General features: G+C 39.6%; 1 protein-coding gene across 1 annotated transcript in view; it reads left to right on the top strand.

Moving 5' to 3' along the window:
- Nucleotides 1-13,616, top strand: part of NSF (N-ethylmaleimide sensitive factor, vesicle fusing ATPase) — a 147,901-nt gene that overhangs the window by 114,963 nt on the left and 19,322 nt on the right. Inside the window, exons 16-17 of the mRNA XM_030295291.2 lie at nt 2,123-2,189; nt 4,237-4,316. Of these exons, the coding sequence (XP_030151151.1) occupies nt 2,123-2,189; nt 4,237-4,316 (147 nt within the window). The remainder of the gene's footprint in view (nt 1-2,122; nt 2,190-4,236; nt 4,317-13,616) is intronic.

Here is a 13,616-nt window from a genome sequence, read left to right as displayed (position 1 = left end):
AGATTGTCCACTTTGCCAGGGTTTTTGTTTTACATCTTTGAGGGTGACTTTTGAGCATAAAAGGACCGTGTAGAGCTAATTTGAGGCTTAAAGAATGAAAAGTCGGGGTGCCTGGGTGGCTTAGTCGACTGGTTGAGCGTCCAACTCTTGATTTTGGCTCAGGTCATGATCTCACAGTTTGTGAGTTCTAGCCCTGCATTGGGCTCTGCGCTGGCAGCACAGAACCTGCTTGGGATTCTCTCTCTCTCTCTCTCTCTCTCTCTCTCTCTCTCTCTCTCTCTCTTTCTCTTTGCCCCTCTCCTGCTCACGCTCTCTATTAAATAAACAAACAAAACTAACTTAAAAAAAATGAAAAGTCAGCATACTAAAATTTTGTAATTTAAAACCTAGTTTTTCAACACAAAACAAACTTTTTTTTTTAATGTTTATTTATTTTTGAGAGACAGAGAGAGAGCACAAGTTGGGGAGGGGCAGAGAGAGAGAGAGGGAGACACAGAATCTGAAGCAGGCTCCAGGCTCCGAGCTTTCAGTACAGAGTCCGACATGGGGCTTGAGCCCACGAACCATGAGATCATGACCTGAGTTGAAGTCAGACGCTTACCTGACTGAGCCACCAAGGCTTCCTGAAAACGAACTTTAAAAAAAGTTCAGTTACATCTCTTATTCTATTTGTAAGTCTAGTGACATTTAGCAATTCCTTTAAAGGGGACTTTTACAACTTAATTAAATTTATTTTAATATTTTAAATTATATTTACCCATTTAAAGTATTTTGTTTTCTCTTTGAAGTACTTCAGTTGTTTGTCTAACAAAACATTTTCAAGGTAATTATATTTAATGATAAGTTAAAATACAACTAATAAAAGTATGGTGAGCCTTAGATTATCTTTACTATATGAAAGGCTATTTAAGTTATCTCTTACCTTCCAATGTAAAAGTTTATAAAAATGAATTATCCAATTGTGTATTTTAAATTGAACTAGCAAGGCTAATCTAATCTTCATACGGTAAATTTTCTTAACTGTTACTTTAGAGACCAGGTATACACAAGTTGTCTTTAAATTTGATATGAAAAATATTAATATGGAAGGCTTTGATTTACTTTATTTCTGTACCTAATACTTAATTATCTATGGTTAAAAGATAACCACTAAGGAATATTATGCTACCCCAAGCAAGATGGGTGGAGGGGTGGCTACCATCTTGGTGCATTGAGGTTATTTATCAACCAGAAAGACCAGGCTGGGATGCAGGAATTCCTTCTTACAGCTGACATCTGTGAGATGCCCTGAACCCAGTTATAGTCGCTAGAATAGGAACGCCCACATTTATGAAAAGCCTGGTCTCAAGGCCTTGGGCACTTACATTCAACTTATACGTAAATTAAATCTTCTGTCTGGCTTGAAATTGCTACATCCTTGTGAGGATATAACGATTTCCTTTACTGCTTGCTTTAATTTGCATTTCTTTCACTGCCTTAAGACAATGTACTGTTATCTTTTGTCTGGTTCTAAAGATACATCTATCTGATCCTTTATAACCAACTTTAACTCTTCTGTAAACATTTTAACCATCAGACCATGGTCTGATTTGAGTGAACAGGATTCTTTCAGTGTTATTCTTGCTTAGCCAGGGCCACAACTCTTATAGATAATAAAATGACATCTAGTTTTATTCTACGCATCCCTTGTGGCTCCGTCTAGCTCTTGAGTCACAACACTGAAGTCACGCTCCTGACATAGGAGAGACCATTGTGATAATTTGATGAGATTTGCCAGTTGATTAATGACCAGCATTCCTCAGCATGCCTGTGTGTGACACATCCAGCTCGTGGGGCTGAAAATAGCATCACCCTACTTCTTGCTCAGCTGTGATCCAGTTGTGTCATCTTGAGCAAGTCATTTAACTGCTTTGGGCCTCAATTTCCTCATTTTTAAATGGCAGGAACTCTTAGTTTTAAAATCCTATTGTCTGTTAAATTCTAATGTAGTAGAGTCTGAAATATTGGTGTTATACTGTGCTTTGTTTAGGCATTGCTCAAGAATTAAGTAAATTTTATCTTTGTGGATATTGTCATAATTATGGAGAGCAGTGAGATAATAAATGGTTTTGCTTTCTTCCAGATCTTTGATGATGCATACAAATCCCAGCTTAGCTGTGTGGTTGTAGATGACATTGAGAGACTGCTTGGTGAGTCACATAACTTTTGCCATTGTACTATCTTTGCCACATTACACTAATGTCTCGCAAATTACAAGAGAAAAATAATGGGTATCTGTAAACTACAGAGCAATAGAATTACTTTTCTTTGTCTTACAAAGAACTATGTTCTTATATGCGAAGTCAGTGATGGTTTTCATGTTAAATATGCCTTATGACCATAACTCCATTATCAACTGCTTTCCCATAAGGGCCCATACCTCATATTATTTTGTTTCTTCCACAGAGTTCCCTGCCCATAATAAGCGGTTAGTAATTTCCATTGAGTGATATATTTGCTGTTTTGTACCTCTGAGTTGCCCATCCGTACCCCAGAGTTTCCACTTAGGAACTTTGACAGAACTAAGTAAGGAGGAGGGACATATGAATGGAGTGAAATAACACTTGGGGATAAGCTGCGAGTGCCTTGTACCTCAGTGTCTGTTCTTATAAAACAGAGACAGTGTTTCCTTCCTCACTCATCCCATGGAGTAATCGTGAAGACAAAAATAGGATAAATATGTTGAAAACATTCTGAAAGTTGAAAGTGTTCTATAGTAATTCTTAAAAATATTGAGTAAACATCTCCTTTGCTTAAATGCACTCCTACAGGATACAGAAATGAATAAGACAGTCCCTGCACACAGTTCATAAGGTGTGGTAATCCCCCAGTAAATGCCAGAAAAGTGTTATTACTTACATTTTATTTCATTGCAAAAATTAGATAAATCTGGAATAAGTGCATTATAATAGTCACTCAGGATGCTGTGATAACTGTACTGAAATGGAACCCACATGGTGACTTCATAAACTTCTTAAGGTACTACCCAACACCTGAGTGATCCCTTCTCAAGCTATCCAAAATGGTGTAGTAATGATTCCAGCGAAACTGTACTTACCAAATTTTCCTCATGATTTTCAGACTTGCTTTAGCCCTCTGTTATTTATTTTCTCGTTTCTTAAGGCAATGTTTGTTATAAAGCAAAGACATACCTTTATATATAAAGGTGTATCTGAGGTCTTCTTAATTTGGTAGTTTTATTTAGTGACCCTGGGGTTTTGGTCTGCTATTTTTGATACATTTCGGCCCAGTTTATAGGATTATTTCTTTAAAAGCTTTTAAGCACAAACTCATAGCTCTGTGTAAATTCCTTTATCTAAACACAATTGAGATGTGTGGTCATAGCAACACTACTATGTCAGGAATGTGTGCCCTCTGAGTATATTTTCACTTGTATGAATAGTTATTATCTGTACTTGTTTGTTCATTTATTCGACAAGTAAGCTGAGCCCTTACTACTGGGCTAAAATTAGTAGGGTCTCAAAAAATAAGATGCTGTCGCTATAACATATATTGGGAAAAACGAATGCAAAGTAGAATGTGCCATATGTTTTGGATATTCAGAAAAGGGAAAGATCACTTTTGACTTCAGAGGGCTAATGCCTGAAGGTCGTTCTAAGCACAATACAGAGAAAGCTGAGGAGGTAGCATTCATGCTGAATCTTGAAGGATTAGTAGAAGTTTAACAGAAAGTTGTAGAAAGTTCTCTGTTCTTCCCCATCTGAGGACCAGTCTTAGTGGCTCTATCATCATTTCAGTCATTTTGAAGTATCTTACTTACGTTATTATTTGCCATCTCCCCCGCCCCCCACTACCCATTTTCTGGTATGTTTTGTTGCTGCAAGCTTACTATACTAATGTGGTTTGTGGTCATTTTCTGGAAATGCTTAGTAAATATATCTGGGTTTTTTTCTTCTCCCTTAAAAAGAATGTCTCTGAATATTTAAAAAAAAAAAAAAATGTCTACCTGAACTCAAAATGGATATTTAGAAGCTTTTTTAAAAAAAATGTATGGGTGAGAGTTCTTACATAATGTTTTAAGCATTTAAGTTATTGGAGATATTTTTTTCTAATTATCATTAGTTGCCTGACAGTCACTTGGGGCTGTGTTTATTCTCGATGCAGAAAAATCTGAATGTTTGGAATATGTGCATATACGTATTGAATCCCTAAAACAGAGCAATATTTCTCTTCCAGATTATGTCCCCATTGGCCCTCGATTTTCTAATCTGGTATTACAGGCTCTTCTCGTGTTACTGAAAAAGGCACCTCCTCAGGTAAAAATAATACAAGGAACCTTTCACAGAGTTTTTCCAGTAAACCGCACATAATGGTGCGAATGAGCTGGCAAATAAGCAAGCGACCATAAACATATAAAATTCTGTTGTTGAGGGGCTTTTGCAAAATCTTCTGGTTTGGCCTTCGATTTGAAGGTAAATGATTTTCTTAACAGAGAAGTGTCCTTTTCTGAAGATCTCAAAATCCTAGTTTCGATTGGTGTTCTGTTCTTGTTGTTCTATAAATTCCCCCCCATATTACACATCCCTCCCTGCCTCCCTCTCCCTTGAAAGACTATGATATTCGTGTAGGAGGGATTAAATGCATGTTTCCATTTGTTTCATTTATCATTCCCTAGGTTTTCCTAAGAATTTGTATTTGGGAAAATTCATTTCCCGTAGGCAGATTTTCTTCTTCTTTACTTATTAAAAATTTTTACAGTTAAGCTTGAATTGTTTCTCTTGTGTCATGTGGCACTTTTGAGTAGGGAGTTTGTAGCCAGGATCTTTGTTCATGTGGTTGCATTTTTACTGATGCTGCTATTGGAGACTGGTGATTTTGATAACTTAACACATTTAAAACTAATATACAAGGGTTGGTTAAATATGTTAATTATGTAGAGGCTTCCAGAGCATGTTTGGCTATGACACAAGACCCAAATTCTGTTGACTGATTTTATATACTGTGACCTTGAAGAAATGCCAGACAAAAGCAGATACAAAGGGGTTAAGCAGTAAGTTGAAAAACATCTTAATGTCTGTATGGGAATCTGGTATTTGAAGTTAGAGATTCTAACTAAGTTACATGGAAAATATTTAATGTTAAGTTGGTGAATCTACTTTTTAATTTAACAGTTAAAAGTGTGTGTGTGTGTGTGTGTGTGTGTGTGTGTCAGAACTAAGTGATTGACTTGTCTTGATTTTCTAAGATTTTTTGGTTTTTTTGTACTTCTAGAATAGTTAAAAGAAACAGAAGGTACAACCTTGAAAATTTACTGCATTCATGGACTGTAAGGATTTTGTAATCATTTTTCCATAAACTATCATTCCCAGTAATTGCAGTTTTAGCTCATAGTAGAGAAGTGAGTATATTTTTCCCTTTTCTGATTCCTTCAATAAGTATGTAAATAGATACAGCTAAAGTTGCTGACAAAGGATATACCCCCGAATCACCATGTATATCACCTACAAAAAGAATCCTTTCTTATGAAATAGCATTTAAAAATTACTAGATTGGGAGACTCTCCAGGCATTTAAATGTGTATCTTACTCAGTTTTTAGGAGAAGGAAGAATAATTTTTTAATGGTATTTTTTAAACCGCTTGTCCTTTACACTGTTAAACACATTCATTTAAAAAGAGAGACATACCTTAGTTGAGAATACAAATTATTATTTGTAATCCAAAATAGATACCAGTAGAAATAAAATAGGACATATTAAAAAAAAAGACAACCCTTTAAAGACTTAGTAATAACTTTCCATTTTATAAAAATAATTGTAAAATTCTTGAGGAAAGGAACATTATCTGATGTTTTTAAATCTTAACATCTGGTACAGGTTTATACAGATGTACTTCATGAATAACTTATTCAACAAAAAACATAGATAACTTCTTTTCTTTTTAACTTTTTTTAAAGTTTATTTACTTTTTCTGAGAGAGAGAAAGAGAGCGAGGGAGGGACAGAGAGAATCCCAAGCAGACTCCACGCTGTCAGTGCAGAGTCCAATGCAGGATTTGAACTCACGAACTGTGAGGTCATGACCTGAACCAAAAAAAAAAAAAAAAAAAAGAGTCGGATGCTCAACTGACTGAGCCACCCATGTGCCCCTAGATAACTTACTTCTAAAGGTATTTTTTGCATGTCCCCTCATTTTGGTGGGCTTAAGTATTTTATTTTGTACTGTAATTTATATTTGTCAAGGTATGACTAAAGGGAAAACATTCAAAAATAAATAAACTTCAAATGACCAATAAGCACATGAAAAGATACTCCGCATCCTTAGCCATCAGGGAAATGAAAATCAGAGCCTTAGTGAGATACCACTTCATACCTACCAGGATGGCTACAGCCAGAAAGTCAGATAGTAACAAGTGTTGCTGTGCATTTGGAGAAATGGGAACCCTTATACACTGCTGATAGGAGTATAAAAATTGTGCAGCCTTTGGGTCTAGTTCCTCAAAAGGTGAGAGATATTCTACGACGCAACAATTTAGGTATGCACCCCAAAGAAATGAAAATATTATGACCACACGAAAGCTTGTAGATACGCTCATAGCAACGTTATCCATAATAGCCAAAAAAGCAGACACAACCTAGATGTTCACAGATAAAATGTGCTATATGGTATATGGATACAGCGGAATATCATTCAGCAATAAAAAGGAATGACGTCCTGACACGTGCTGTCACATGGATGACCCTTGAAAACATGCTAACCGAAAGAAGCCAGTCACAAGAGACCACATATTGTTTGACGCCATCTGTATGACATGTCCAGGATTGGCAAATCTGTAGAGTCAGAAAACAGACTCATGGTTGCCTAGGACTGAGAGGGGTGGATAGGGAGAATGAGAGGTGACTGCTAACGGGTATGGGGTTTCTCGGGGTGTTTCACATGTTCTAAAATTGATCATGGTGATGGTTGCACATATCCGCAAAAAACCCTAAAAACCATCGAATTGTACACTTTATCTCAGCGACTTGTGTGTTATGTGACTTACATTTCAATAAAAGAGGCACTTAAAAAAAAGCGGTTGCTGAAGCTACCTAATTGATGAAAGGAGGGTTATGGGGGAGCTAGAAGCAAGAAGTGAGCATCCAAAGTACATGGCCCGGCTTGGGAGAAGTCTTAGAAACAGGGATTGGATCATTCAAAAGGGATGTAGAACTAATTTATCTAAGGGCCGCAAAGGAAGGGTATAGGAATATGTAAGAAGTCAAAGATAGATCTGGTCGCCTTAGTGATTGGAAATGGCAGGGATTCTCTTTTAAGGAATACCAGCCCGTCCTGAATCAGGATTGGGTGACTCTGACCCGGCCTGATAGATGGTGGCCTGCTGCTTACGTGAACCAGTGGCAGAAGAAGTTACTGTGTCCAGTATTTCTAGTTGGCATACATTTGACAAAATGAAAATATGCTGTCTCTGCACCACCTTGCTTTTTAAGTCAGTTTATATTCTCTCAGGAGAATTCAGGGAAAAATTTCAGGCTGTGATCCGGTGTCGAGAAGATTCGTCTTTCTACAGTGGAAGCATTCGCTCCACCGGACCATCAGCCATGTAGGTTTTTCAGGTGTTTTCAATTAAATATTAAAAGCTCATGAATCCAAGGGTCGCAGAGCCACCTAGGGTGGTAGAAAACTCTTAGTTATTTGTATCACTGTCAAAACAGAAAAGTTGAAGGCATTTTTCTTTAAAAAGCGGAACTGTACGTGTGTACAATATAGTAATCATATCAGCCACAGAATTCTTAATATCGCATTTGTTGTGATTCCAGCTTTCACATAGAAAAATTATGTGTGCATGTGTGCACATGCTCAAATAAAAGAATCCCTTCAGGGGCACTATGTTGTTATGTATCAAGATATTCTCTTTTCTCCTCCTCCCCTCCCCCCACACCCCTCCTCGTTGTAAATTGGCTTATTAAAACTGGTTCACAAGCCTTCTTTTTTCCCCTTTGTGATTGCTTTGGTCTTGGATTTTCAGTGTAGGACTAAAAATTCAAGTCAGATTTCAGTTACCAGGATAATTTTCTTTGAATTTTAAATTTTTCTAAGTAAATGCATAGATTTTTAATGAACCTGGTATTCAGTGGGTTTGCTTTAAATTTAGCTGGAGAGTTAATTTCATGATTGATTTATTAGCCTTTTGAAAGTATAAAAAGTGGTATCTGTAGTTCATGAAGACTGAAAAACATCATCACATTTTGTTTAGCATCTTTTTAAAACCAATTAAAAGCTTTTCTAAAATGGATTGAACAGGAGAAAATAAAACATGTTCCCTAGGTCTTTATTTCAATCAAGTTTCCCTGTGTTGTGCAGGAGAAGAGATCGAGGGGGGGTAGAGGACTGAAAAGGGCTGTCCCAGCAGGGAGCCACGCCGGAGAAAAGCGCTGCTCTGAGAACTCAGCGGCCGCGGCTCAGAAAGCCCCCGGCCTGCTTCATCTACATGCAGAGTCACACAAGGCACGGGGGCGCTCACCGGCACCACAGAGGCTTCACATGTGCTTCCCTGCTGATTCCCGTGAAAAGCTAACAATTGGCTCGGAGGGTAAAAGACCACTGCAGTTCACCCTCCCTGAGCTGGATGTACAATTTGTCCAGTGTTAGGAAATGTCCGGCTTAGCAGTGAGAGGCTTGAAGACACCCCTCCTTCCAGTGAGATTCCTAAAGCCGGCTCTTTTACTCGGTGACACTGGGGCTCTTTTCAGGTTCTGCGGATTTATGGAAGTTGAGGGGAATGTGCTTTTCAAGATCAGGAGGATGAAAAGCCTTAGTCTTAATGTCGAGGAAGAAGCAGTAGCAAAGCCATAAGGCCAGGTAAATCTTCCCGCAACCTGCAGCACCGACGGCTTTATTATTTTCCTCACAGATCTCTTCTGGCACCTTTTTTTCCTTTCGAGAGACAAAATCAAGTGCCTGCAGAGGAACTCCTCAAGCTGTAAAATGACAGGACTTCCCAGTTTCCTCAAGTGTGGGAGTAGTTAAGCCCATTAACCTGACTGCTTCAGTGCTCAGTTTACTTGACACTTGGGGGGAATCAGTTTGGAAGACGGCATCTGTGTCTACCAGAATGGCCTTGTGATCTATGGAGAACCGTGCCTTTTTGAGTTCCGGTGCTTCCCAACCTTTCTCATGTAGTGGCATAGAGAAAATGGTCACATCTGAGGAGGCCCGTGGGTCAGTGGACGCCGCCACCCCAAGGGCCACCCAGCCTTCCCCAGGGCTGACGAGAATTGACATCTGAGTCCACCCTTAACCTATTTGCGCCATACCGGTTGGAAAACTCTTTGGCAACGGTGAACTCCTGTAAGAGAAGATCACTCCAAATCCATAGCAATATTACTGAAGTAGAATTCAGACCTCATGGTTGTTATTAGAGTTTCAGTTAAAATACAAAGTCGTTGAGGGTAAAAACAACCCCCTCGCTGCTCTGGCACCTGGGGATGTTACCGAATACGAAAGAAGGAAGATTTAGAGCTGGGACAGGCATCACGTGTAAACCAGTAAGAAACTGTCGCGAGCTGCTGGTGGGAACTCGAGCGGGCGTTATTTGTGTGTCCCATGGATTTCGTTTTGACATCACCGGTCTCTAGACAAGATTGCCTTTCGTGTAATCCTTACACGACATCTGAGTGCGGTCTTACTTCAGAGATGGTATTAGGAAGTCTTGGTAACATTAAGCAACTCTTCAGGCTTTGGGTTTCTTCAGCAAAATAAGCAGATAATGGAAGAGACTCCAAATCGTGCAGGCCCCAACATGAGTATCTCCCCATCTATCTGTTCAAAATTAACTCTGGCTAATGACTACAATATGACTCAGTAAGATGTATAACCACTTTAGGAAAGAGGTGTAGTCATTTTGCCAGACACATCATTGTAATCACCGATGTGGTGACTCGTGCTTTGGACTTCTTTGTTGAAGAAAAGCTGTATGATGGTTGACAACTTAGTGGCCCAGTTTTTCCATTTATTAAGTCAGTGATATTAAATGGCTACTGTATTTTATAAAATTTCCTATACTTTGCTTAAATCGAATATACATACAGTACATATATATGTAGAATGATTTTAAGTACATAAATTACAGCGAAAGACATTTGGTGAGTCCTTTCATAAAGCGTTGCTACAGATATCTGCTGAATAAAACCATGTTTTCGGGGACGCCTGGCTGGCTCAGTCGGTAGAGCATAGAGCATACGAGTCTTGATCTCAGGGTCATGAGTTCAAGCCCCACGTTGGGTGTGGAACCTACTTAAAAATAAATCAAGTTAATAAATAAATTAAAACAGACACATTAAAATACATGTTTCTCAAAGTCGGGATTTTGTTTTGGTTTTTGGTAGAGCACATCTATGATAGGTATTAATGAATACAAAAATTATAAAACATATACAGTATTTTCAGCTAACTCAAAATTAAATATCTAAAGTTTAATTAGCAGGACACTGCTAATGGTGTCGAGACAATAGCCTCTCACTGCCAGAATGTCTTCAGGTCTAGCCCCATCGCCTTAAATATATTATTGTGACATGACATCGGTGTTAGGAAAATGTTGATTTTAGTACCACAGTATTCCACGGTGCCGTGAACCTTGTTATGACGACCCCCTCTGCAGAACTTCCTCTTTGTGTTGGAGTCAGAAAACCTAAGTTGGAGTCTTAGCTCAGTCAACTTTGAACTAGTCCCTTAATATCTTTGTTTATTTCTTCATCTGTACAATGGAGGTAATTCTCCCTGCTTTACTTACCCCAATGAGGGCCAACTAATGTACAGTATAATGTATAGTGAAGTCCTCTAAACCCGTGGACTACGCAGGTAGAAGGTATTAATGCTTTGTTATAAAAAGCATGGAGTTACTGAAAAGTAGGAATGTTTTGTCCACAGAGCATGCCATTTGTTTTGTTTTTTTTTAATTTTTTTTTTCCACGTTTATTTATTTTTGGGACAGAGAGAGACAGAGCATGAACGGGGGAGGGGCAGAGAGAGAGGGAGACACAGAATTGGAAATAGGCTCCAGGCTCTGAGCCATCAGCCCAGAGCCCGACGCGGGGCTCGAACTCACGGACCGTGAGATCGTGACCTGGCTGAAGTCGGACGCTTAACCGACTGCGCCACCCAGGCGCCCCCAGAGCATGCCATTTGTAAAGAATTGACTTATAGAGTCTTCTCCTAACATCTTCAAAAAGGGAATGAATGTCTGTCCTTGTTTTGAATATGCCCATTAGTTGGGGCTCCAGGGTTGACATCTCAGATACTGTTTGTTCCTGTTTTGTTGCTGTTTCAAAGTTCTTAGAGGGTCTAGTATTTTGTGAAGACTATTGTATGCAACTAGAAATACATCTTCTGGTTGTTTTTTTTTTGTTCTGTTTTGTTTTAAGAATAGAGGTACCTTTAGATAGTCCACAGAATCTTTGTAGCTTGTAAGACAGGAAAACTAAAGAATGCAGCCATTTTTCTGTAGCAGATTTTCATGGAGAGTGAGTTCAGGGTTCCAACTTGGAGTGCCCAGGCACAACTTGCCTCATGTGCAGTACTGGGGAAAAAACAAGTACCCCCTACTTCCCTATCTCCCATTTGCTGGGAATTAGAAGCTTCCTAAGTGCTCTGGTCTGGGAATTAAAGACCCTTGTTATAAAAGGAAGAATGAAATAGAGACGGGAATGTCAGGGCTCAGCTGGGAAGGAGTAGACGGAGGACTAGGGCTTCTGGCCATTGTGAGGTCCCCACGGACACTGCCTATTAACATTTATCCTCAGCCTCCAGGGACTGGCCCACGTACTGGCTCTTTCCCTGCAGTCGCCTGTTGCTTGTGACTAAAGCTCCCTTTTCTCCCAACTCAAGGTGGAACAAAACAGTGTTTCATAGAGTCTCTCCTACCTTCTTGTCCCTAAAACAAGCACACAGATCTTTGGGGATTTCCTAGGGCTTTCTACTACCTGGCATGACAATGTTGGGTGAGAAGAGCCACTAAGGGGAACCTTACAAAAGGTCCAGAACAATCCATCAATATTCCTGATAGTTATTGGGATATAGATGGAACGAGGTCTTGATCTTTTTAAATCACTCCTTGGTCTATAACCACATCTTCCTCTCGACAGCCCTCCTTATACCTCACACTGGGGAATGGAGAGAGTGCTTCCACAGGAAAGGCCCCAGACAGTCCCACCTTTGCTTTGCTTTGCTTTGCTTTGCTTTGCTTTGCTTTGCTTTGCTTTGCTTGCCTGCCTGCCTGCCTGCCTTCCTTCCTTCCTTCCTTCCTTCCTTCCTTCCTTCCTTCCTTCCATCCTTCCTTCCTTCCCCTATTTAGGCTATGTGGATGATAATATTCACTGAATGGCTATTTTGAAGGTGGTGGGTGTTAACCACACACAGAACTGGCATTGGCAGTGTAAATAAGAGCACAGGAGTTAGAATTCAGAGACTTGAATTAGAACCCAGTCACTTCTGAGCTTCAGTGTTCACTTTTCTAGAATCGGAGCAATAATAATACTGAGGTTGAGGATGTGAGAATGAAATATGATAAATGTTTATTGTAGTTCTCTGTAAACCGCAAAGCACAGCTCAGTTGTTAGTGTATGATTCGCCTCAAAGAAAACTCTGACCCTGTCTTTCCTCACACAAAAAATACATAAAACCGACAAAGCAACCCACCCATATCAAAGGAGTTGGGCTCCACGTGGCTGCTGCTGAAGAAACCGGCCCTAGAAATGCTGGCAAGAAAGAGCATAGCGGCTTTCTTGGCCCGTAGCTGCCCGCCATCTTGCTCCTACAGCCCCTGCCTGCCTTACTTAGCCCCGGAGCGAGTGGAAGAAGGGGGCAGTTTCCAGAATAAGAGGAACAAAAATGGGAAGGGAGGACAGGGAGAAACACCAGGTGACAGCAGTCAGATGGAAAATTCTGGCCACCCAGCTAGTGACCCGTTATCTGTATTAACTGGGCTTAGGTCAGAAACTTCCTACATAACTGTCAAATCACCTTTCACTTAATCCTCAGTTACTCTCCGAGTGTGCTTTCAGTCGTAAAGGAGAAAGGACTGGGGGAGGTGTGCCGAAATTGTTTATTGTGATTGCCTTTGTCTCAGTGGCCCCTCAACTTTCTGAACGCATACCCCTACCAGTCAAAATAGCATTTGAGCTCATCCTTCCAATATTTTAATACATCTCTTCTTCTGTAAGATGATGTTCATTTTAAAACATATGCAAAAAGGGTGATTTTTAAAAGAATGCAATCAAAGGAAGTTCTATTATTTTTCCATCTTAAAAGTACCTACTCTATCCTAGATGATAGGATTATAGGTGATTTTTTTCAACTTTATTTCCTATATTTTATAAATTTCAACACTATGCATTTATTCATAATCAGGAAAAAAATGTGTATGCTCTTTTTCATTTTTTTTTTTAACATTTATTTATTTTTGGGACAGAGAGAGACAGAGCATGAACTGGGGAGGGGCAGAGAGAGAGAGGGAGACACAGAATCGGAAGCAGGCTCCAGGCTCCAAGCCATCAGCCCAGAGCCTGATGCAGGGCCCAAACTCACGGACCGTGAGATCGTGACCTGAGCTGAAGTCGGACGCT

The sequence above is a fragment of the Lynx canadensis genome, chromosome E1, assembly GCF_007474595.2.
Source record: "Lynx canadensis isolate LIC74 chromosome E1, mLynCan4.pri.v2, whole genome shotgun sequence".
NCBI classification, from domain to species: Eukaryota; Metazoa; Chordata; class Mammalia; order Carnivora; family Felidae; genus Lynx; species Lynx canadensis.
The sequence above is the reverse complement of the archived record's forward strand: the minus strand, read 5'-3'. Positions and strand labels throughout refer to the sequence as shown.